Source organism: Ananas comosus, linkage group 2, assembly GCF_001540865.1.
Source record: "Ananas comosus cultivar F153 linkage group 2, ASM154086v1, whole genome shotgun sequence".
NCBI classification, from domain to species: Eukaryota; Viridiplantae; Streptophyta; class Magnoliopsida; order Poales; family Bromeliaceae; genus Ananas; species Ananas comosus.
In genome coordinates, this window is record NC_033622.1 from 16,816,252 (window position 1) to 16,838,764 (window position 22,513).

General features: G+C 37.0%; 3 protein-coding genes across 5 annotated transcripts; 2 read left to right on the forward strand and 1 right to left on the reverse strand.

The window, feature by feature from the left end:
• LOC109728272 lies at window positions 1,757-6,764 on the forward strand. The gene is made up of 4 exons (XM_020258645.1): window positions 1,757-2,087; window positions 5,195-5,487; window positions 5,610-5,837; window positions 6,063-6,764. The coding sequence occupies exons 1-4, from the start codon at window positions 1,757-1,759 to the stop codon at window positions 6,651-6,653; spliced, it is 1,443 nt and encodes a 480-aa protein (XP_020114234.1). The 3' UTR covers window positions 6,654-6,764.
• LOC109703734 (IRK-interacting protein) lies at window positions 7,200-10,925 on the reverse strand. Of its 3 annotated transcripts, none has more exons than XR_002214002.1 (3): window positions 10,350-10,925; window positions 7,514-9,115; window positions 7,200-7,422 (listed from the first exon to the last, which is right to left on the reverse strand). XR_002214002.1 is itself a non-coding variant. In XM_020224470.1 (3 exons), exons 2-3 carry the CDS (start codon window positions 10,176-10,178, stop codon window positions 7,583-7,585), a joined length of 1,560 nt encoding a protein of 519 aa, XP_020080059.1. In that variant the 5' UTR covers window positions 10,179-10,228; window positions 10,350-10,483; the 3' UTR covers window positions 7,204-7,582. The 3 variants fall into 3 exon arrangements, 2 of the variants coding, with proteins under 2 accessions (XP_020080059.1, XP_020080049.1); XM_020224470.1 differs by adding an exon at window positions 10,152-10,228 and having other exon boundaries at window positions 7,204-9,115; window positions 10,350-10,483; XM_020224460.1 differs by having other exon boundaries at window positions 7,204-9,115.
• LOC109706650 (anthranilate O-methyltransferase 3-like) lies at window positions 18,475-21,285 on the forward strand. The gene is made up of 4 exons (XM_020227595.1): window positions 18,475-18,594; window positions 19,058-19,465; window positions 20,314-20,586; window positions 20,690-21,285. The coding sequence occupies exons 1-4, from the start codon at window positions 18,520-18,522 to the stop codon at window positions 21,062-21,064; spliced, it is 1,131 nt and encodes a 376-aa protein (XP_020083184.1). The 5' UTR covers window positions 18,475-18,519; the 3' UTR covers window positions 21,065-21,285.

Below are 22,513 nucleotides of genomic sequence, written 5' to 3' on the forward strand. Positions count from 1 at the left end.
GCAGTTGGCTTTTAATTAATTAATCAATTAATCAATCAATTTTGGAGGCTGTGTCTTTGGATCCTCCAATGCGTATCCAATAAAGGATTCTTCTAATTTCAAGAAAAAAACAAATGATCACAAGGTGTCATTCGCTTTTATACTCTCTGCATATATACCACTTGTTTGTCTCTTCTACGGCTATCGATCTACTGTTGTACTATACAAATCAAATGCATTATTATGGCACAACGTGCATGGTAATGCGTCAACAGCCATTTAGAGAGCCTTTGAAAGTATCCTTATATGATTATTTTATGATTGCTAACGGTTTGGCTACGTTGGCACTTTAATACATCGTTATGTTGTTCAAAGGATTGTTTAGGATATTCTTTATTGTGCTTGCTATGCACTGATTACTTGAACAGTTCAAAGAACACTATATTTACCGCTTACAGGATGTTTACATGCTTATGCACATAATACATGCTTAATGTAGGTATTTTTGATAGATTTATATATACAGTATAAGCCGTCATAAGAATTTTCTGACACATCAATAGGGGATCGGGAATCTGAATTTCGTTCTCACTCCCCTGTAAATGGACTGCTGCAAATAGCTTGCTGTACCCTCCATTTTTATTTCCATCGCTCGCAATATGCAAAAGCTTTTCCTCGAATAGGAATTTGCCACGTCCGTCTCTCTCTGTGCATAATCTCGTCCGAGTGGGCCCCACCACTCGGGAGGTGGGGCATCGAACGTCATTGGTCCCTGGGGCTGGGTCTCTCCGTTACGGGACGGTCTGGCGTTGTTGACTCCCAACCCCCGTTTTCTACTTCCGCTGTTCCCCTTTTTTTTCGCATTTTAAAAACCCCGACTGTTGACTATACAGTACACACACACACACATGTTGCACAAATCATTCGTTCAAGTGCAAAACGTTACATCTAGAAATTTTATAGTAGTTCCAATAAAATATGTCAAGATCATGCAAGTGGGGGATCGGATCCTACGGCTAAAAAGCGCCCCGCAGAGTACTCGCAGTCGCAGTGTGGGGGTACATTCCCCCGTCCCCGTTCCCCCGTGGCGTCTCCACCAAAATACTCGGGTCTCCACTCTCCGAACCGCGTTCTACTGTTATTATGTCCTCCGATCCGACGGTCCATACTGAATCACCGGATTAGCTATTACTCTCCCCCAACCAAGCAGCGGACTCCTCCAAAGGTCTCCGCCCTCGAGAAGAGAAGAGATCGACGGTCCAGATACGCCGAGCCTGAGCTCCTCCTGATTCCCCCGGTGCGTAATTGGGCGTACCCTTCCGCGGAAGGGACCCACCTTCTCTTTTTCTTTTTTTATCATCTTTTATTTATTTTTTTTAAAAATTCACCTTTGACGAATTCCTATTGGCTAGGAGTATATATGATTGAATTATTAATTAAAACCTATTAATCCTTCCTCTCCTCTTCATCTTCTTCGTTGGGGGGCCTTTATTAGAATTAGAGTCAGAGACTCAGAGTAGGGTTAAGGTTAGGGTCTCAACGTTCGCCTCTCTCTCTCTCTCTCATATGCTTCTCTCGCACAACGGCGCGCGCGCGCACAGCACACACACACTTTCCTCTCTCTTTGTCGTCGTCGTCGTCGTCGTCGTCGTCTAGCATCACAAATCATCATTGGAGAATAGATAGTGTCGGTGCGCGAATTAATGGAGGCGGCGCATTCGTGTGGAAGGGGAAGGTGGTGGCGAATAGAGTGCGTGGGGGAGGGTCGAAGCGGAGGATGGGGCCGGGGGGGAGGAATGCTGCGGTCACGGGGATCGCTGTGAGGAGATCAAGATCGGGCTGCGCGCGGCGTGCGGGCTGCCGTTCAAGGGCGGGACGCCGGGTGCAGAAGCTGCTGTCACGGCGCCTCAAGCGCGGCCGCACACCTCCATGCGACTGCGCGTCCGCCCGCGGCCTTCGAGCCGCATCCGTCTGCGCCGAGCTGCAGGCCTGCATCGTCCCCCACGACCCCGCCGCCAAGCGCCGCTACGTCCTCCGCTCCATCCACGACCCCAACTACGCCGTCCGCTTCGCCGACCGCTCCGAGACCGACTGCATCGCCTTGCAGGGTATATATCATCTAAAGATTTTCGATATTTACACGAAGAAATATGCTATTTATGAGAATAATAGTAATTTTCTATAGCATCAAATATTTAATGGTATCGATAGTATTATAATCATATTCTCTCTCTCCATCTCTCTCTCTATATATATACTATTGTGGTATTTTTACATCAATAATAATTTTCTCCAAAATGTTATTATGAATTTGAAATTACTTATCAATAGAAGACAAGTGGAGTCAGATAAAATAAGATGCGATCCAAGTGGCCGGGTGTACGTCACTAATTCATTTTTATACGTACTAGCTCTTCATTCTATAGACAATGAGTAATGAATCACCTTGTTAATTAGTAAGATACATTCTTAGATAATGGACCTTAATGTTTATTTTAGATTTAGATGATAGAAATGCATTAATTGCTATATCCTATAAGTTTCTTACCCAATGGTGTGAATACCTGTGTGAACAATTTGGTACATCCTAGCCTCCTTTTCTGATATTGGCTGGCCGACAATGAATAGCTCAGATTCCATCACTCCTTTTCTGATAGCTTTTTTTTGTCGAAATGTAGTGCAAAATTGGCTTTATGTGATTGACAAAACAAACAAAATATGTTGTAGCTTGGTGACAATTAATGCATCAAGATTTAAAGTGCAGTGGTACGGGGACATACTACTGTTTGCCTTATACGATACGGCATCGGCAGGCTTTCGTGTCAACACATGATACGCTTGCGTGCTGATAAATACACATGATTTTTTACTAGCACGCTTTGTCACAGATTTATTTCAATTTTTTTTTTTTTGTTTCAATAAGTTCTTATAATATTATTTTAAAAAATTTAATCAAATAATTATAAATATTTGTTATATATAGTTTATTATATTTATCAATTAATATTCTTGTAGACTTTTTTGTATGAAAAGTATAAATATACCTAATGCAAAATAAAAATTTTTATATGTTAGAATTTTTAAAATGTAAAAATATTTTCCTTTCTTCCTTTTGATTATATTATAGTCTTTCTTTTATAAAATAAAAAAAATATATTTAAAAAAATATTTATTAATTTTTTAAAAATTATTAGATTTATCAAAAAAAATAAGCAATAAATTATATAATAGATAAATTAAATAAATTTAAATATCAATTAATTTAATTTAGTTTTTAATTTTATCAGTATTTTTAATTTTTTTAGCGCAAAAATAAAATTTAATATTTAATGTGCCGCAAAATTTATTTATTGACTTTAATTTTGTTCTCTTAATTCGTCAAAAGTTAAGCGGTGTAATAAATTTTGAAAAAATAGTTTGTGAAGAAAAAATAAATGTCTGTGGTATAAGGGAAGGGCTTGAGTCATAGGTTTCTTATGGTATGGATCAGATATGTAAATTGAAAATTTGATCGTGTATTGATAAACAAAAATTAAATTATAATTTTTTATCTAATANAAAAAAAAAAAAAAAAAAAAAAAAAAGGCAAAAAAGGAAAAAAAAAAAATGCTAGCACGGTCGTGAGATTTCTAGGTGGGTGCCACGACACAATGGGAAGTGGGGACCCACCCGTGTACCATGCCTCCCAAGATGGGGGCATAGTACGTGCCGCCCTCTGCCATACGGTACGGGACAGCACTTTAAACCTTACAATACATATTATATTTATAAAATTTTAAAAATTTAATGAATTAATATATTTTATGGCTATAATTAAGTTTAGGGCTAAGAAGATATCAGTATTTAAACCTTGTAATTTTGACTTAGCATATCACAAGTTTAGAAACATTTTTCTTCGGAAAATACTGTTTATAAATTCAAAGGTAAAGTGTATATTTTACATTGCAATAATTCTTTTGAATTTTTATTTTTGAAAAATAAGATTATGATAAGACTAGTGTGATAATATTGATCTTTAGATTAATACAGTAATATTTACACACGCTTTTGGATGCAGTATTGATAGAAATGCTTTTTTATATTGAAATGCTATTGATAGAAATGCTTTTTTATATTGAAATGCTTTTGGATGCAGTATTTACACACGCTTTTAGATTAATAAGATTGAAATGCTTTTTTATATTGCTTCTCAGATAAATAATTATTTTGTCAAACTCTAAAAAGCCTCCATTGGACATTTATTGTCCTTTTCTTTAGAATTTTATTAAAAAAAATTATTGTGGGTGATTTTTTTTTCCTTTTTTATTCCTGTCATCATTAGCTAACTTGCAACATAACTCAACCGTCAAAAAAAAAAGAGGGAAAAATCAAATTATCATCAATAATTTGTTGAGGCCTAAAGTCATTTTTATCACTTCTAAATTAATTACTGACAGAAGACAAACAATTTAATTACCCCAATAATTTTCAGTAAGAAGGGAAAGTGCAATTATATATGTAGCTCTTATTATTACATGACGAGTAGATCTAATAACGTGCGATATATAATACATCAATATGTGCGATAATTCTTGGACTGTTGCTTGCTATAGTGGATGAACATGTCTTTTGAGTAGATCACAAACAATGAAGTAAATAAATATCCATTGTCTATTGCTGTAGTGTGGATTAGTTATGCTTCTTAATTTCATATCCTTTTCGGTTTGCCCAGTGCTCCAAGCATCTATACACCGGCGAACAGTTTAGTTTAATTTGCCTTGACCAATTGCCGCAGCGACTTTGTTTGTTCACTCCGCGGAGCCTCCACTCGGTTGACTTACTGATCAGTTGACTTCACGAGCCCTCATGAAACATATGTATTCTTGTTTTAAGTGTGACACCCTCTGACCGACCGTTCCTAGAATAAGTGGCAAAGAACTTTGTACTTGATATCCGAGATTTCAAGTTCGAATTCTAATTAATTCATATTTTCAGCTAAGTTTATTTTTAAATAAATAAAATAAACGAATTAGGTAGCGTGTTATTTATTTCTAAAAAAAAGAAAAAAAAAAAAGCGTGACACCCTCTGGAACGCATTTTTAGTCCTTTTAGATTATATTTTTGACAATAAAAGGTGAAAATGATGCTAAGTAAATACATTGTACACTGAAACCACAATTGGAGGATCACATCATCAAGCATTGTCTTTTCTGTGTGTTTATTCGTTTACGTGAAGGGTCGAGGAGCTCGCAGGTGGCGTGCGCGCTGAGCCGGGCGCAGCTGCAGGACGGGTACGTGGCGTACCCGTGGGAGAGGAAGATGAGGGAGGCGCTGCAGACGGCGGCGCGGCCGAGCTCCAGCAGGTTCCTCTCGGCGCTCATCCTCCCCCGGGCGCTCGACCCCGCCGCCTCGCGCTACAGCTCCCTCGACGACACCCTCGCCCGCGCCGACGCCTGGCTCCGCTCTGCCCAGGCCTCCGGCGTCCCCATCGTCTTCACCAACGTCCAAACCGAAGCCCTCCTGACCAAGGTAGGTTCCTACGAACTAATACATGTGTATGTCCTAGTTCTATAATTCGCATTATATCCACAAATCGGATGCTTATACGTTGACCTTCCGCCCCCCCCTGCATGCATGATCTACTTGTGCAGATATCAGGGGAGACGGCCTCCGCGACGGTAAACTCGGGATCGTTGGCCGACCTCTCCAACCTCGCGAATGCCAGCCTGTACGGCTTCGAGGACTACCACGGCGTCGACATCGGAGTCGTGAAGGCCGTTCGGCTCTGGTACGCCCCTGCCGCCGGAGAACTGGCGGTGGAGATTAGGCTTCGGAGCGGCGACACAAAGCTGGGCTTCGCCATCGGCCGCACCGAAGAGGTCCGTCCCCCTAGTTCTATCTAGCTAGTTTGTCTTGGATTGAAATCAAACTTTAGAGACTGATTAAGTTGCTACACTTGTGGCCGACAATATATCAACTTTCAAACACTACCTACCTGCCATCTACTGATTGATAACCCCGTAGTGATTAGTGATGCTTAAATCTTATCATCGGGAACGAAGCTCGAACCATTCTGTTTTTTCTTTTCTGTGTTTTCTTCACAGGGTTTTATCTACATATCTTCTGTGACCGATGATGACGGCCAAGACGGCGGCGAGGTCCCCTCAATGCGATCGGGGCTCAGAGATCGCTACAACGAAGCGAGGCGCGCGTCGAAGCTCCTCGTGATTTCGCGGGTGTCTGGCGAGAAGGTGCTCCCCTGGATGGTATCGTCGTCGGGAGCCGTCCGCTGCTTCGACACCATCTCCCTCAGCCAGAAGCTCTCATTGCACCGCCACGCCCTGTGCCCCATCCTCCTCCACCTGCTCGCGTGGGAAAAGCCCGTCGTCAGCAGGGTGGTGGCACGGGCCCTGTCGGTGCAGCCGCCGCCGTCGGAGCTACCACTGAGCTTAGTCCCCACACCTGCTGCTGCCGAGTCTCAGCTAGGGTTGTTAGACACCGCAGCGTGGGAAAAGCCCGTCGTCAGCAGGGTGGTGGCACGTGCCCTGTCGGTGCAGCCGCCGCTGTCAGAGCTGCCACTGAGCTTAGTCCCCACACCTGCTGCTGCCGAGTCTCAGCTAGAGTTGTTAGACACCGCAGGGAACGTGTCCTTCAGATTTCATGATAACTCCCCGCCAAATAGTAGCTGGGTCTAAAGGAACAGGGACTTTTCTGTAGTTGTACATTTTCAATGTACATGTGTGTTAAAGCGAGCTTCTGTTTTTAATACCTAGCTTAATTTAATTACTCCTTGTTTTTTATGTTTACAGGACATACACATATATCATCACTAAAGTGAATTAATTGTAAATTGAATGTCTTATGCAGGTGCTGGAATGACCTAGTTAGCCGAGTTACAGAACTAGTGATGAGCTATTATTATATGTGAATACCATATTATTCTCTTTACCAATGCTCTGTTACCGAAATTAAGCAAAAGTGAAAAAAAGCCCATGTGCTATTCCAGGAAACTTCAGATTTTCTACCTGACGAGTTGAGGGAGAATGCAGTATCAGGACATTACAGAAACTTATCAACAAATTTCTTATCAAAATTTCGCTATCAAATCTTCTAATGCTTCATCCCAAGATTGAACGCCGCCGCGCTGACCATACCATGCCGTTCCGACAGAGTATCTGCACTATATGATCTCAGTACCCATAACACGGCTCAGACTAACACCCTGACACACATGAACAATATCCAAATCAAACAAGGAAGCAACTATGAAAGGATAACTAATTAGACAAACAAGCCTGTAAATTGTACAAGAGCCTCCTCTAGCCGATGATATGTTACAACTTTGGCACACGAAGAGCAACAAGGTATTCTGTATCATTTACCATATTGTCCTCACTCTACAAGACTATAACACTCCAATTGGTTACAAATGCTAGTCAGCTGAAGTACCACACTTTCCAGTTTCTGAACATACGAAAGAACAGCACAAATGTTAAATTCTTTTTCCCTCACAACTATACCCAATAGAAAAAGAAACAAGGGGGGAAAAAATTACAGCATGGGGATCAAACACAGATTAGAGGCCGCTAGATGTGGTGGTGATGAAGTCAATGGATGCGAGTTACTAAGCCATGGAATGGTACCTGCAGAGAACCCTGCATCTAAGCACCCTATCATGGACATAAAATCCGGGCATTACCATGATCTTTACTTGATCGGGGGCCCGCGCTCTGTCCCTACTATCTAAGAGAATGTTCTCCATATAGATAGGGTCGAATTGTCGATCCTCGTCAACCCGCAATATCACCAAGGGCGGGTTGAATGAAAAGGCCAGCAAATGGAGCAACCAAATACATTTAGCCGCTACAAAGAAGCACTGGAGAAGCTGCTCCGGCCAAGGCCGACACCAATTTAGAGCGGAAACAATGCAATTCATCTTTTGATCACAGAACCTACTGAAGTCCTCACTGTAAAACTTTGTCCCCTTTTGTAATACTTCATTCCAACTCAAATTCCTAAGTGCGACGAAAGCCGAGAATTTCTCTTGGCGATCTTTCTTGGGGTCCAAAAATTTTGGGGAGCCATTTGTCTGGAAAGTGCAGTTTTCAAAGTCCTGATAGAGAGATTGGTTTATGAGAGCTTCCAAATGATACAATACGCCCTTCGAGTACTTGTTGCTCGGCGTAATCTGATGTGGATGGATAAGCAAATTTAGCTTCTCTAGCAGATCGCAGTCGGCTTCTTCGATCTGGTGGATAAGTGCTTTGCAAAGGTGCTTCACGGAAAGCCTAGCTTCTGAGACTATCTGCAAGAAGCCCTCGACCATCACTTCACGGCTCACGGGCATGGAATTGTCAATGCTGCCGCCTATGGACTTTGTTCTCCTCGAAATGTAGGGCTTATCCGGAAGCTGGGTGCTATTATTATTTGCATGAACTGCTTGTTTCAGAGCCTTCTTTAGTTCTTTACAGTGCGATTCCAAGCTCACTAGCTTGTCTGTTAATTCTCCCAGTGAAGATTTCATCTCTGTGACCTCTCTAAGAGCAGCATCCCTATTCTCATTGGCCTCAAGCAACTCTTTCTTTAAGGATTCAATCGAAAAAACTCCCCATTCCTTCAAAAGCTGGGACATGTTCTCGGACTCTGCAGCACTTGGTGAAGTATTTGGTTTCGGTTTCTTCTTTGATTTAGGGAACAACCAAGAAAGGATCGGCCCCTTGTGCTTTGCATTTGACTGCGTGGATGGCTGAACATTGGGGAAAAATGTCACTTTTGTATTGTTGTCCTTGAGGTTCTTGTAATCGCTCTCTGGTCCCCTACTGATTGTGGCCGGCTTGCACGTATTGCATGTCGTGACTGGTTTAAAGTCACCTGAATTGGTCCTCCTACTAGAAGACCTTACGATGCTATTACTATCAGCCGAAGGAGCAGTTTGCAAGGGGACAGTGTGGTTTATGCATGAGGTTCTGTTTGACAAGGGCTCACTTGGAAAACAAATCTGCGACTCACTAAAATTACTTGCATTTTTGAAATCCGAGGAAACTGATTCGTCATCTCCACCTTCTCCTTCCAACCCAATACCACTCCAAATTTCCGATAAGCTGTGGTTCTCTGGACGGATGTAGTTTAATGCAGGTAAGGGTTCCTCTTCATAACTCTGTCGAATATACCAACAGAACCAGAAGGAAAATAAGAGAAAAAAAGGAATGAAAATTTGTCACTATGAACAATTCAATGTAGATTATTAGTTTATATTTCGGCAGATGCATCTCTAATCAACATGGATCTGTAACAAGCCCTGTATCTATTTTAGGATTCTGAAACTCTATTTTACACATTACTTAAAAAATAAAAACAGAAAGAAAAACAAAAAAAGCTTGCATCACATGAATCAAGGAGGAGCGGCATGCTGACCGTTAGAAGCAAAGAATGCTGAATGAAGAGTGCATGTTTACTTCTAATTTTGGCGGACAAAGCTACAAAACAAGTCGACAGTTCTAAACCATTCAATTCGTGTCAATATCCCATCGATATCATTTTTTCTTGAATCGAGGTACAAATGTATAAAATGTTTCTTCTCAAGAAGTTCCAAGTAAAGCATGAAAGCAGGATTAATTAAAAGTCATGCAAAACTAAAAGGGTTTTCTACCTTAGCCGATAAGTGTTCTCCCCTAGAAAATATTAACACAGGTAGAATGAATCCCAAGAGAAGCAAAAGGTGAGAGGGCTAGTCACGACTATCGGACCTTACAATTTTGGTTTTTCTCACTGTTATTTTACATAAATACGATTGATGTTGGATCCGCCGAGTTCATGAAGAACCTCCACAAATAAGATCAGCCCAAAGTAGCATGTAAACATGCAGCACCCTGACAAATTTAGGGCGCCGCGCGGCGCCGACACATATAGCATCAAATAGCAAACCTAGAACATTCAACTGCATAATGAACGAAGGAGAAAATGAAAAAAGAAGCTAAAACGCCAAAAATTCAATGGAGAGAAAACTTGCCCCAGAAATGTAAATCCCAGGTTTAGTTACTCCTAGAAGTAAGGTTTTTTTTTTTTTTTTTCTTTTTTATTTCTTTTTTATCAAAATAATAATTACAGAGAAGTCCTAAACTGACAAATTACAAACAGAGAGAAAATTCCCAAAAACGATTGCGTAGTAATAAGCGGAAGGAAGGTAAATTGACCTCACAATTCCACCACAAACCCACCATAAATCGCAAAACCCAGCAATAAAACGGAGAAATCCCCAACAAGTTGCCACCTTTACCAGAGAAACGCAATCCCCCGACCCCAAAAGCCAAAACCCAGAAGCGAATTATAGAATGGCGGGGTTAAAATAAAATATATGTAAAAAAAAGAAAAGAAAAAGTCAAAGAGCTCACCGGGGTGAAGACCGGGTACTCCTCGGCGGAGAACTGGTTGGGAACCCTAGAGAGCGAGGGGGAAGCCCCGTTCGGGAGCCGCAGAAGCGCGGGGCTAGAAGCGCTCCCGTGGAGAAGCGCGGCGTGGAGGGCCCTGAGCTCCACGGCTTTGGCAATGGCGGCTCGGATGTCCTGGCGCTGAACCCCAGACGCAGAACCCGTCGAAGAAGCCATTGCTGCAGAGAGATGTGGGAATCCGATGACGGAGGTTGAGCTCTCGAGAGAGATTGGTGCTAGTACTAGTGGTGGTGGTAATGGTAATGGTAATGGTCATATCCAGAGAGAGAGAGAGAGAGAGAGAGGGAGGGAGGGAGCGTGTGTGTTGGGATTCTGGAAATCTATGAAGCGTTCGGGGGGTAAAAACTAAAAAGGGTGAGTGGAATGATTTGTTTATTTATTTATTTATTCATTCAGGGAAGGAGAAGCGCACTTGTGTAGCTTTTTAAGTGCTCTGTAAAAGCATTGAGCAGAGCATTCGAAACTACAGGTGGGCACACCACTCATAATAGTGAACCACCTTTTCCTTTATGCTCTTGCCCCCCCGCCCCCCTGTACTCATTTAAGAATACGAAATTTGTGACACAAAATTTGGGTAAAATTTTATGCTTGAATTCGGTTTTTCTTTTTATTTTTCTGAGAGTACGAGTACGAGAGGGTCCAGTGATGAGGTTGCATATCAATGGCACAGTAACTTATTGGGTTCTTCTTGCTGGGAAAAGAGAAGCGTCTTATCAATGCATGACATGTGAGAAGAGAAAAGGACAATTGGTAAAGAGCGAAGGGAATCTTCTTCTTCTTCTTCTTCTTCTTCTTCAAGATGAGAAGGAACCAACTTTTTCTTTTTCTCTTCTTTAAGCAGCTTTAGTTTAGTCTTCTAATTTTATTAGCTAAACTAAGCATTAGGTGGGGAGTAATGTTCTAATAACTTTGTTGACAAAAACAAGCATTAAATGTTTGGGACCAAAGGGTAAAGGCAAGAGTAGGTTTGATCTTTGGTTACATCACATTCACATTATTGCTGCGATTAGCACTGGGGGTGGGTAAGTTCACTATCACAGAAGAGAGCTTTGGCTTGTTTCTCTTTATTTTGTAGCAACTTGTGTGATGGATTTTAGTTTGCAGGGCTTGGATGTTATCATTATCAAACCAACTAATGTTGGCAAAAAGTTGTTGGCCTTTGATTCTTTGTCCAGCTAGGTGTTGTAGCAGGCTCACTTTTGCACCACTGATTTACTTCAGCTTTCAATCTTGTGTTAAGAGGGGATAAAAAATCACCATATGGTGAAGTTATTTTATATAGTTCTCATGGTATAATAGCTGTAAGAGTTTACACATTTTTCAACAGTAAAATTTGATTAATTAAAATAAATAGGAAGAACTTAATAGTAAAACTTGAAATATATTATTGAAGATTAAAATAGAAAATATATATATATATATAGTGAGTGTGGGAGAAACAATTAAGGCTAGTTGAAGGCAACAAAATTGGCAATAAATTATGAAACCCTAGGCATTTTGTCTCCACGCAGAAAAGAAACAAAAACTCCACCTACAAGAGCCAAAAATCGGAAAGCCACCTGCAACCAACGCAGCTCTTAGTAAAGCTCAAAGCGAGCCCCGAGGATCCCTGTTTGTTCACATCTATTTGTAATTGCAGTGAAATTGGACGTAGCCATATATGCACTATCCTCAAAAACGAAAAGGAGGTTGGTTTAAAAGCAAGAGCATTTGCTTAATTACAAAGCAGAACCAGATTAATGTGTACATCGATCCTATTGGGGTGTTTGAATATTATTGTATCCTTACTTTCTTACGATTAATTAATTTAGCTCTTCGTCAGGGCAAATTGATTGTTAATTATTACAGTTAGAACATTCTGATAGCGAGTCCAAGGAGAGCATCGTTGGATTGTTCATGTGCAGAAGATGTGACAAATTAACAATGGAGAAAATAATAAAGATTCGTGATTACGGGATCACAAATAGATGGCAATGAAGCGGGTTAGAGGAGTGGGTCCAGGTTCATCTCTATACATGCCCTATTTACAATTCCCCATCCTAGTCCATCTACTCTCCATTTTGTATTCACCCTTATTATTTCGCTCAATAATAAATTGAAAATGGCACCTTATGTCACGGACTAACTTGAAAACACATACATATGACGAAATTAATGCAAAACTATGAGTGCTAGGTTCTATGTTTTTTTTAAAAAAAAACTACGGAATAATTAAGTACAATATATAAACTATATAGAAGCAAAATAAATAATAGGTAAAGAGAAGGGAGCATCTTTCAGTCCTCGAAGAAATCATTACCTCTAAGAAACACTCTAACCAACAATGAAATGTCTCCTCAACCAATAAAACCTAATTAAACTGACGATGCTAAAGCTGGAAGAGATTGGATGTTGTGTTGGAACAAATAATTTAAATCTGTGAACATCTGCATCTGCATCTGCTTGTCAATTTATTGTTCTGTGGTCTTTGGTGCCCACACAAAGTTAAGCCCATCTAATTTCCACTTTTTGTGGTGCTCCAAGAAGTGGCCAGTAGCGTTCCAAAAGGAAGTACTTGCCAGCGAAAGGTGGAGGCCTGCATGTATAGAATCTACTCTCCTCTCCCAAAATTTCACTGCGTTCGGCAAGGCCCACATTTGCGAGTTCGGCAATGTTGACTTACAGGCTATGTATCACGAATATTTTCATAAGTCTCATGCGTCCGTGTCGAACGCGCTCGCGTCTGTGTCAGACACATGTGTCTGATATGGACACTTTTTTGACGCACGTTAAATGCCGATCCATAGTGTAATACAACTAAAAATATGTATATACATGTTTTTATTTTATTTTTTCTATGTATATGTAATGTAAGATGATAAATATTTTAGTTTTTTTTTATAAATACATATAATTTTTTTGACAATATAAATAAATTATGTAAGGTAGAAAATTTCTTTTCTTAAAATATATAAATTATTAATGAAAATTTTATTAATTTTCATCCGTATGAGAAATATAATAATATTTTATCAAAATTAATATTTTATATATAATAAAAATATATTATTATATTAATAATATTATATTTTATTAGCGGCGTTCATGTCGTGTTCGTGTCCTAATTTTTTGAAATCTGTCGAATTGTGATGTTCGAGTCGTGTCGTGTTCCATGTCACGTATTAGTGGCTGTGACGCCTCGCTTATAGGGACCAGCATCCTACCCTATTACCAGGAGTCGGGTTGGATCGAGTCATATTCGAAATAGTGAAAGACTGAATTGGATCCAGTTATGTTCGATGTAGTGTAAGGTTGGATTGGCCAAGTTACAGTCAAGACCCGTGGACGCTATGTGAATTAGTTTTAAATTTCTAACAGCTCGAGTTTTTTGATTTAATGATTCACGCCAATGATCCATCAAATAGTATCAGAACAGAGGCCAAGGATTCGATTCCGATATGCTGTGAATTTGTACAGGTGCTCTGAAGGGATTGTTGGCTTCAAAGAGCCCCGCCATGTGGTGAGAGGCTAGATTGCGCCAAATTATGTTTCAAGTGGCGTTAAGCTAATTGGGCCAACTATCCAACAGGCAAGGCTAGGGATGCAAATGGGCAGTTCCCCCGCCTTCCACTCATACTACCAAAATCTCGCCCCGCCTCCCGCCCTGAATCATAATATCACATAATCCATCCTGCCTCATAATCTACCTACCGTAGGAGCCCCGAATCCGTCCCGCCAACTATTAACTTTTTTTACAAATTATAATATTATTAATACTTTGTAAAATATAAATTAATAAAATTTTTAATATAATGAATAATATTACCAGGTTATATATATAGAATTATGTTACTATACTATTGATAGTAGCAAGTGCTTGCTGTTATCGAGTTTTCGGCCATTGGGTGAAATGATGTGCGGTTAGGATGATAATGGTGTTCTAGGGTTGAGTGGGTGGTTGGTTGAATAGTATAATCTAACGGATGGAAATAGTCAAAAGAAAGATCTAACGGGCAGAAAACTCGATAGTACCAATAGCTTGGTACTATCAATAGTATAATAGCCGGATTACATATATATAAAATTAATAATATTAATTATAAAAATAAAAAATATGTCTTGAAAATTATTTTTTATTAAACTGTATCAAACTGTATTGAACATTTATTCTATTTTTGATACGTAGTTTAATGTTGATCCAAACAGCAAGAAGAGAAAAAAAAAAAAAACTTGAAAAATTTTCACATATGCTTAAGCACGGGGCTCGCAAAACCATGCACGTAGGCCCACTGAAGGAGTCAATAGAGTTGCTCAACAAGCCCTTTCAAAAGGGCTTAGAGCTAAACATATAGGTCCATTTGGTTCGGAGGATAAGCAGGGATAACGAAAGTTATCCCCGCTATTCCGCCAAACAGAATGATATTTTATTGGAATATTTTATTCCGGTCAAATCTTACTATTCCCGGTTATTCCGAAATAGTAAGAATTTTGGTGGAATAGTACTATTCCAATACTTAATTTTAAAGTTAATTAAAATTAAATTATATTTTATAATATATTATTTTTATTATAAAATTATTAATTGTACTATATTAATATATATTATTTATATTTAAATATTATAATAAAATTTATAATAAATTATATTTAAATATTATAATAAATTCTTTTTATTAAAATTTAAGTTTAAGTAGAAATTTTTAAAAAATTTATAAATTTATTATAATAAATTATTTTTATTAATTGTTCCCACCCTTATTCTTATTTTAAAATTTTAAAATTTAAATTTTTAAAATTTATAATTTATAATCTCAAAATTAATAAAAATAATTTATTATAATAAATTTTTCATCTTACCTAACAAAATGCTATTTTTTTTTATTCCCAGGAATAATTCAATTATCATCCAAACGCAGAATTGATATAATCCCCGCTTATATCTTAATTTATACCTATCTCTGGAATAGTCACTTTTTGTTTATTTCCGAACCAAACGATATCTAATTAAAGCATTGTATATTTTATAACATTACAATCCAGGGTTAAATTAGATTACTTTTTTGGATTTTTTTTAATTTTTTTGAAAACTATAGGACGTCCATTATGAAAAAAATAGTTTTAATTTAGATAGGTAACATCATGAAACATACATCAAAAAATTAATATATAAATATTATAAATCTAAATCTAAGGCTCCGTTTAGTTCAAGGGATAAGCGGCGATTACGAAAGTTATTCACACTATTCCGTCAAACGGGATAATTTTTTGTCGAGGTATTTTATTCCGGTCAAATCTTGTTGTTCTCGGTTATTTCAGACGCTAGATTTCCAACCATGGGGGATAGGGTTGTGTGCTGCCGCACTGTACATGAAGTTGGGACCGGTGCTCGGAGATCATGTTCTTGCAACCGCTCTCAGCATCTGATCTTCAAGTTAATTTGATGATCTTTCCCGAATAGCTACGCCCACGGTTCAATGAAATGATAGGTTTTTGTGTGGAGATCTGGCAAAACAAACATTCTCGCAAGCACAATGAGGCAATTGAATAATTATTTGTTTGAAACTATTTTTATGTAAAGCTGAATTTTAATTTTCTTTGCTGCTGCTGCTACTGATCCAGTGATCCATTCCAAGTTTCCAAATATTGCTGCCACATTCCTAATTAGTTTACAACTATATAGATGATTTTTTGTCAGGAGTTTTGAGTTTGCCTAAAGCTTAATTTATTATATATTATTTATAAGAAGAAATCCACAACTGTAAATATCATCTAAGGGTATGTTTCTTTCAACGTAAGTAAACTTTGGGTGAAAGTGGACTTTCGGTTGAAGTGGAGTTTAAGTGGTGCATTCTTTTGTGCTTCTTTAAATTCAAATTCCGAGATTAACATTTCCATTTATAAAAACCAATAAAGAGGTGACACGTGCGCATAAAACTTATTCTTATATATGATTAATTCCACTGTACCTTGTTATATATGTAGGTATATGTTATCAAGCGATCGGTTGAGCTAAAGGAGACACGAATAAAAATAAAAATAAAAATTAATTAATATTTGAAATGCTTACAAGTTATAAGTTTATGAGTAATGAGTACAGAATACTTCTAAAGTATACGGAACATTTATTTTCATATTATTCTGATAATAGAGTATTCGAATTAATAACCGGCATCATTAAATATAATTTAAATTATTTAAAATTTTTAAATATTAAATTATTTAAATAATTTAAATTATATATTCAATTATATTAATTATCAATTTGAATATATGATAGTCAAATATAATACTAAAATAAATGCCAACCTTTACTTTGAGAAATAATCGAGCTCTAATTCACAATAATAACAAGTATTAAAAAAAAGTCAAGCGCAGCCGCGCGCGGGCCACCCACGTACGCACACGTACCTCAACCAAATTGACACGCGCCACCCACGTACGTACACATTCCCCAACCAAATTGACACGTGCTAGCTTATATGTATGTATACTATTTAGGCCACATATAATTCCTAAGTAATCAAAGATTAAAAAAATTATATGCATACCTAAATTTATTTACATTTCCAGCTAAATTTATTTCTAAATAAAATAAACGAAGCGGGTAGCGTGCTTTTTATCTCTCTAAAAAAAAAAAAATTATACATACCAATAAAATTATTAAAAATTGTATTGGATCCGTTATTTAGTTTACGATTTATAATATTTCAATAATTTTTATATTTTTTACAAAAATATTTCAATTACTATTAGCTAATTTAAATTGAAAATTTGATTTAAGTGAGTTAGCAGAATCATTATAAATATCTAGGTGGTAGGAATACTAAATTGATATGATTTAATAGGGATTCTCTTTTCTATTTTTGATAGAAATTATTAATAGCCTATTAAGAATATATTTTTAATTATTTTTCAATTTAAGTGACTTAATAAATTAGTAGGAAACTTATCTTCAAATATAAAATAATATATATTATATTTTTGGAAAATTTGAACTAAACGGCCTCTCAATGTAGAGCCGTGTTTGACTCGCAAAGACTTATCGCGGCCAACCTAAAATTAATTTCAGATAAATATGTGTGGAGAATGGAGATCCCTTCAATTATATATATCTCATTTTAATAGACCCCCAAAACTTTTCTGATTAGTACAGCTTCTTTAATACCGGTCTCTAGCGCTAGCGATAAAAAACTTAGTGGTTGATACCTGAGATTTCAAGTTCGAATTAGTTTAATTGTTCTATATTTTCAGCTACGTATGTTTATTTATAAAAAAAAATAAACGAAATGGATAGCACGCTATATTTCTCTTCAAAAAAAAGCACTTTAACTACAAACTGCATTTTCATTGAAACTAGATCATAGTCACCAAAATCTAAAATTTGTTTTCTAAGAAGGCATTTAGAACAGCTAAATTAACAAAATCTTTATTGAATTTAATAACTTATTATTTATTTTATACAAATAATTTATATTATGAGAAGAACAAGTCGAAGTGTATTTGAAAAGTCTAGTTTTGGTTTTTTGGGGAAAATATGGCAAGCTATTTGTTTCTTTCATTTTTAAGAAACGAACTCATCTTAAAAAAAGTTAAAAATGTAAACTAATTGTGCTTCTAACTTGAAATTTGTGTTACCAGCCATCTAAAACCTTAGCGAACTGCTACATTGATTAATAAAGGTTAATAATAATGGTTAAGAGATTTATAGGATAGATTACTTAGATTACCGGAGAGACGACAAAATTATTTTAAAATCTAGCAGTGGTACCACATCATCTATAATTTTAACTAATTAAATTTGCTCTTGCTCAGATTTATCCATTCAATCGTGTTTTTTTTATAAAAAAAATATTATATTTTGTTCTAAAAAAAAATTGGTTGGTTTGAGATACATGTGAGGTAATGCTATTGCTACAAAATAGACCACCTAGTGACGCCGATAGTGACGACCATGATTGCGTAATGATCTTATATAAAAAATTTCATCTCGTACGTACGAAGCTATGGAAAAAAAAGAAAAAAAGAAAAAAAAAAGGGAATAGTTTATAGATTGGCCTATATATATATAGAGGGTCATTAGAAGAGAAAATTAAGCAGTAGCTCGGTCCTAATTAATTAACGTAGTACTACAACAATGAAGTTGGAACAAGTGCTTTGCATGCTTGGAGGAACTGGAGACCACAGCTACGCTACCGTCTTCAACCTTGAGGTCTCTCTCAGAAGATTATGAGTGCTTTTTTATGTTCTCAGATTTATTTATTTTTATTTTATTTATTTATATCGAAATTTTACTGAGTCGAAAATATGAGGAGAAATATTGAATACAATACTTTCATTGTAATATTGTACGTACTATACATATGCATGGAAGCTTATGTTTTTTTTTTAAAAAAATGTGTTTTCACAGAAAATATATATGAGTTGGATAATTAGGTTAAGGTTACATTAGAAACATTGGATCGGCGCATCTGCTTCACCATTCGCTGGATCATTTTTGAGCCCATATGTGTTTCAAAGTGAAAACACCACTCTCTCTACACTTCACCTTGGAGCCTTTCATTTTTTTTTTTTAAAGAATTTTGTGCATGTATATATCTTTGTATCTCTTTAAATATATACCTTATTCCTTTCCCGCCATGCACAACACATTCTGGTGCTGTATATATATTCAGGACAAAACCGTACCAGATGCTATATTTATAATGAAGCAATCAGTAGAGGAGCTCTACCACGACCTCCTCCCGGAGAACTACGTGGTCGTCGCCGACTTGGGCTGCTCCTCGGGGCCCAACGCATTCATGTACTTTGCGGCGATAATGGACGCTATCGGCGAGAGCTGCGACCGGTTGAGCCGCCGGGCCCCGGAGATCCAGCTGCTGTTGAACGACCTCCCGGGAAACGACTTCAACACCCTCTTCGGACTCTTCGCGTCGAGCAAGGAGAAGATGAAGGAGGAGAAGGGAGAGAAGTTTTTACCTTTTTACCCTGCAGGGGTCCCTGGATCGTTCTATGGGAGGTTGTTTCCTGCAAGGAGTGTTCACTTCATCTATTCATCTCTTTGTCTTCACTGGCTCTCTCAGGTTTGCCTCACCATACTTTTCAGAAAAATACTACCTATGCATCTATTTATAAGTGTAAATCTTGTAATATTCTTAATTCTAAAATTTATAAATACATATGTAAGAGATTTTGAATAAGTAGGGTGTAAGATGTATTGAATATAAAATAGAGTGAGGCTACTATGCTTCTGGAAGCACCGAGCCTTCCGTGCTTCCAGGTCGTTTTCGATGTTGCGACTTTCGAATCGTCGATCGACTCAGTTAAACTTGATCTAGAGTATTTGAAATACTTAGAAAATAAATTTTATGATTTTTCGATATCATTTGTCTAATGATCGAAGGGACTCAAAATCAATAATTTTAACGGCCGTGGTGAGCCGTTTGCAAGTTTAACGGTGTAGAAATATCCAAATCACGTAAAATTTTGATAGAAAATTTTTTATACTATATAAAACAAGATCAATATCTTTGATCTAAAATTTTAATGTCATATTATTACGTTTTGTAAGATTTTTATTTTCAGCCGTTGAATTTGAGCCCCTTAGTTCACTAGGCAAATGATATCGAAAAATTACAAAATTTATTTTCTAGGTACTTCAAATACTCTAGATCAAGTTTAACAGAGCCGATCGACGATTCAAAAGTCGCAACATCGAAAATGACCTGGAAGCACGGAAGGCTCCGTGCGTCTAGAAGTATAGTAATCTCACTCTATAAAATATATCTATAAACATCATTTTTTAATAACTTAAATTTTTTGAGTACATCAGTTGTTTCATATATTTTACATGATAACAAAGTGGAAGGTCCTGAGTTTTAATTAAGCCCACATCAAAAAAATCAATATGATATTTTTTTTTCAATTGTAGGTTCCTCAAGGACTTGAGACTAACGGAAATACTGCAGTGAACAAAGGAAATATCTACATCTCAAAGACAAGCCCTCCTCTCGTGTCTAAACTATATACGGAGCAATTTCAGAGGGACTTCTATTCGTTCCTCAAGCTTCGATCAGAAGAAATATGCACCGGAGGACGAATGGTCTTAATGTTCTTCGGTCGGAGAACTTGGGATCCTGCAGAAGAAGAAAATAACTATATTTCGACTTTGCTTTCGAAGGCTCTCAACGAAATGGTCTTAGAGGTAACTAACTACGTTTGTCACAGATTTGTTTCATTAATTCTCAATCCATTTAAACACAAACTTTTAGCTAAATAAATCATCTAAATTATCCTTTCAATTTCAGGGGATTCTAAAAGCCAGTGAAGTGGACTCATTCAATCTACCATATTACCAGCCTTGCATGGAAGAAGTGAAGATGGTCACGCGAGATGAAGGATCATTTGATGTCGCGCACGAGAGTGTTTTCGATTTGAATTGGGAAGTTCTTGGCAACTTAGATGATAAGTCCCTCACGGACAACAATGCAAGTGGAGAGTACATAGCAAAGATCATGAGATCAGTGTTAGAACCTCTGTTTGCATCTCACTTCGGCGAGGCCATAATCGACGAATTATTTTCGAGATTGACGGCAAAACTCACCAAGCACATTGAAACAGAAAAGGGGAAGTATGTTATTTTTGTAGTGTCTTTGAGGAGGATATATAGGGTGAATTCTTGAAATCTAGAACAAAACTTAGCGGCGGAGGTTCAAACGACAAAACCCAGTCGCAGTCCAAGCTTCACATGCATGCATGCATGCATGGCTAGTTTCGCTAATAAGGCTAGCACAATTTAATTTTGTGCGCAAGAACTTTCTTTTTATGCATGTTTAAGAATATGTTATCACCTTAGTTTCTTTCTATAATTTCCGCGTGGTGGCGACGGAGTAATCTTGTTTAATTCCCTGTGTCACAAGTCTCTATTTTTAAATCAATTGAGTAATTTTGTTTAATTCCCTTTACCAATAGTCAAGAATATTTAACAATATACTTACTATAATATATTAATTATCAAGATATGTGGCAGGCCCCTGTAAGGGTAACGGAGTTCCGCATAACAGCTAACAATTGATCGCCATTATATTTTTTTATTAAGGTGATATCAAAATCCGAATCACTCAATCGGAATGATATAGACAAATTTTAGATGATTACATATGAGCCTTCATAAAATTGTAAAAGAAGCCACTTCTCGTTCGTTCCTTACAATTTATTTTTTGTCATTTCATTTCATACGCTTAAGAAAAATATCTAGACCATTTCATTAATGTAAATCAAAGCAAATCGACAACCGCGCTACTACGCTAAACAAATTCACTTTTACGATATGCATCTCATTTATTTCATCCTACCTAACTCTATATTCGCCATTAATATTCGTCAGAACAAGATTCAAGCTTATGCGCTGGGAGTAAAACATGGCTTATTAATTTGATCTCATCTCTTCTACTTCCAGCAATATATTCTAGTAAGACATTTTGGAAAAAATAGATAGCATGTTATCTGTTTTATTTGTTGTTTCAGAAATAAACTAAATAGCTAGAAATGAAAGCAAATTATTGAAGTTCTAACTATAGCAGTTGAAGAGAATAACTTAACAAAAGTTAAGCGTAAGAATTATGTTTAACAGCTTAAGTTTCGGTCCAATAATATTTAGCTTCAGGGCCTCAGAGGTATTTTAAAAATAGGTGATCAAACCAAGTATGTGTGTATTTACGGGGGGGGTTTGATCGATCTTCAGATATTTAGGTTTTTATAGTAAGTTGTTTATTATGGCGTTTGGGCCATTGGGCCTATGGGCAATCCTCAAAAAATGTTTAAAAAAGATAAGCCTTAATTGCCTTTTCAGCAGAAGATTTCTTCTTTTTTTTTTTTTTTGGTAATTTGACAATAATCTCACCACCTTATATATAAAATTATTTTATTATATAAATATACATTTATTATATCTAGTGCAAATGACTAAGATTTTAATAGTTGATATCTGAAATTTCAAGTTCGGTACCTAGTTCTAATTGTTTCACGTTTCTAGTTAAGCTCATTTGTAAAAAAAATTTAGTTATAGCTACAAAACTGTATGTATTATTAATTATACTATATTTATAATTACCTTCAATTAAACAAACGAA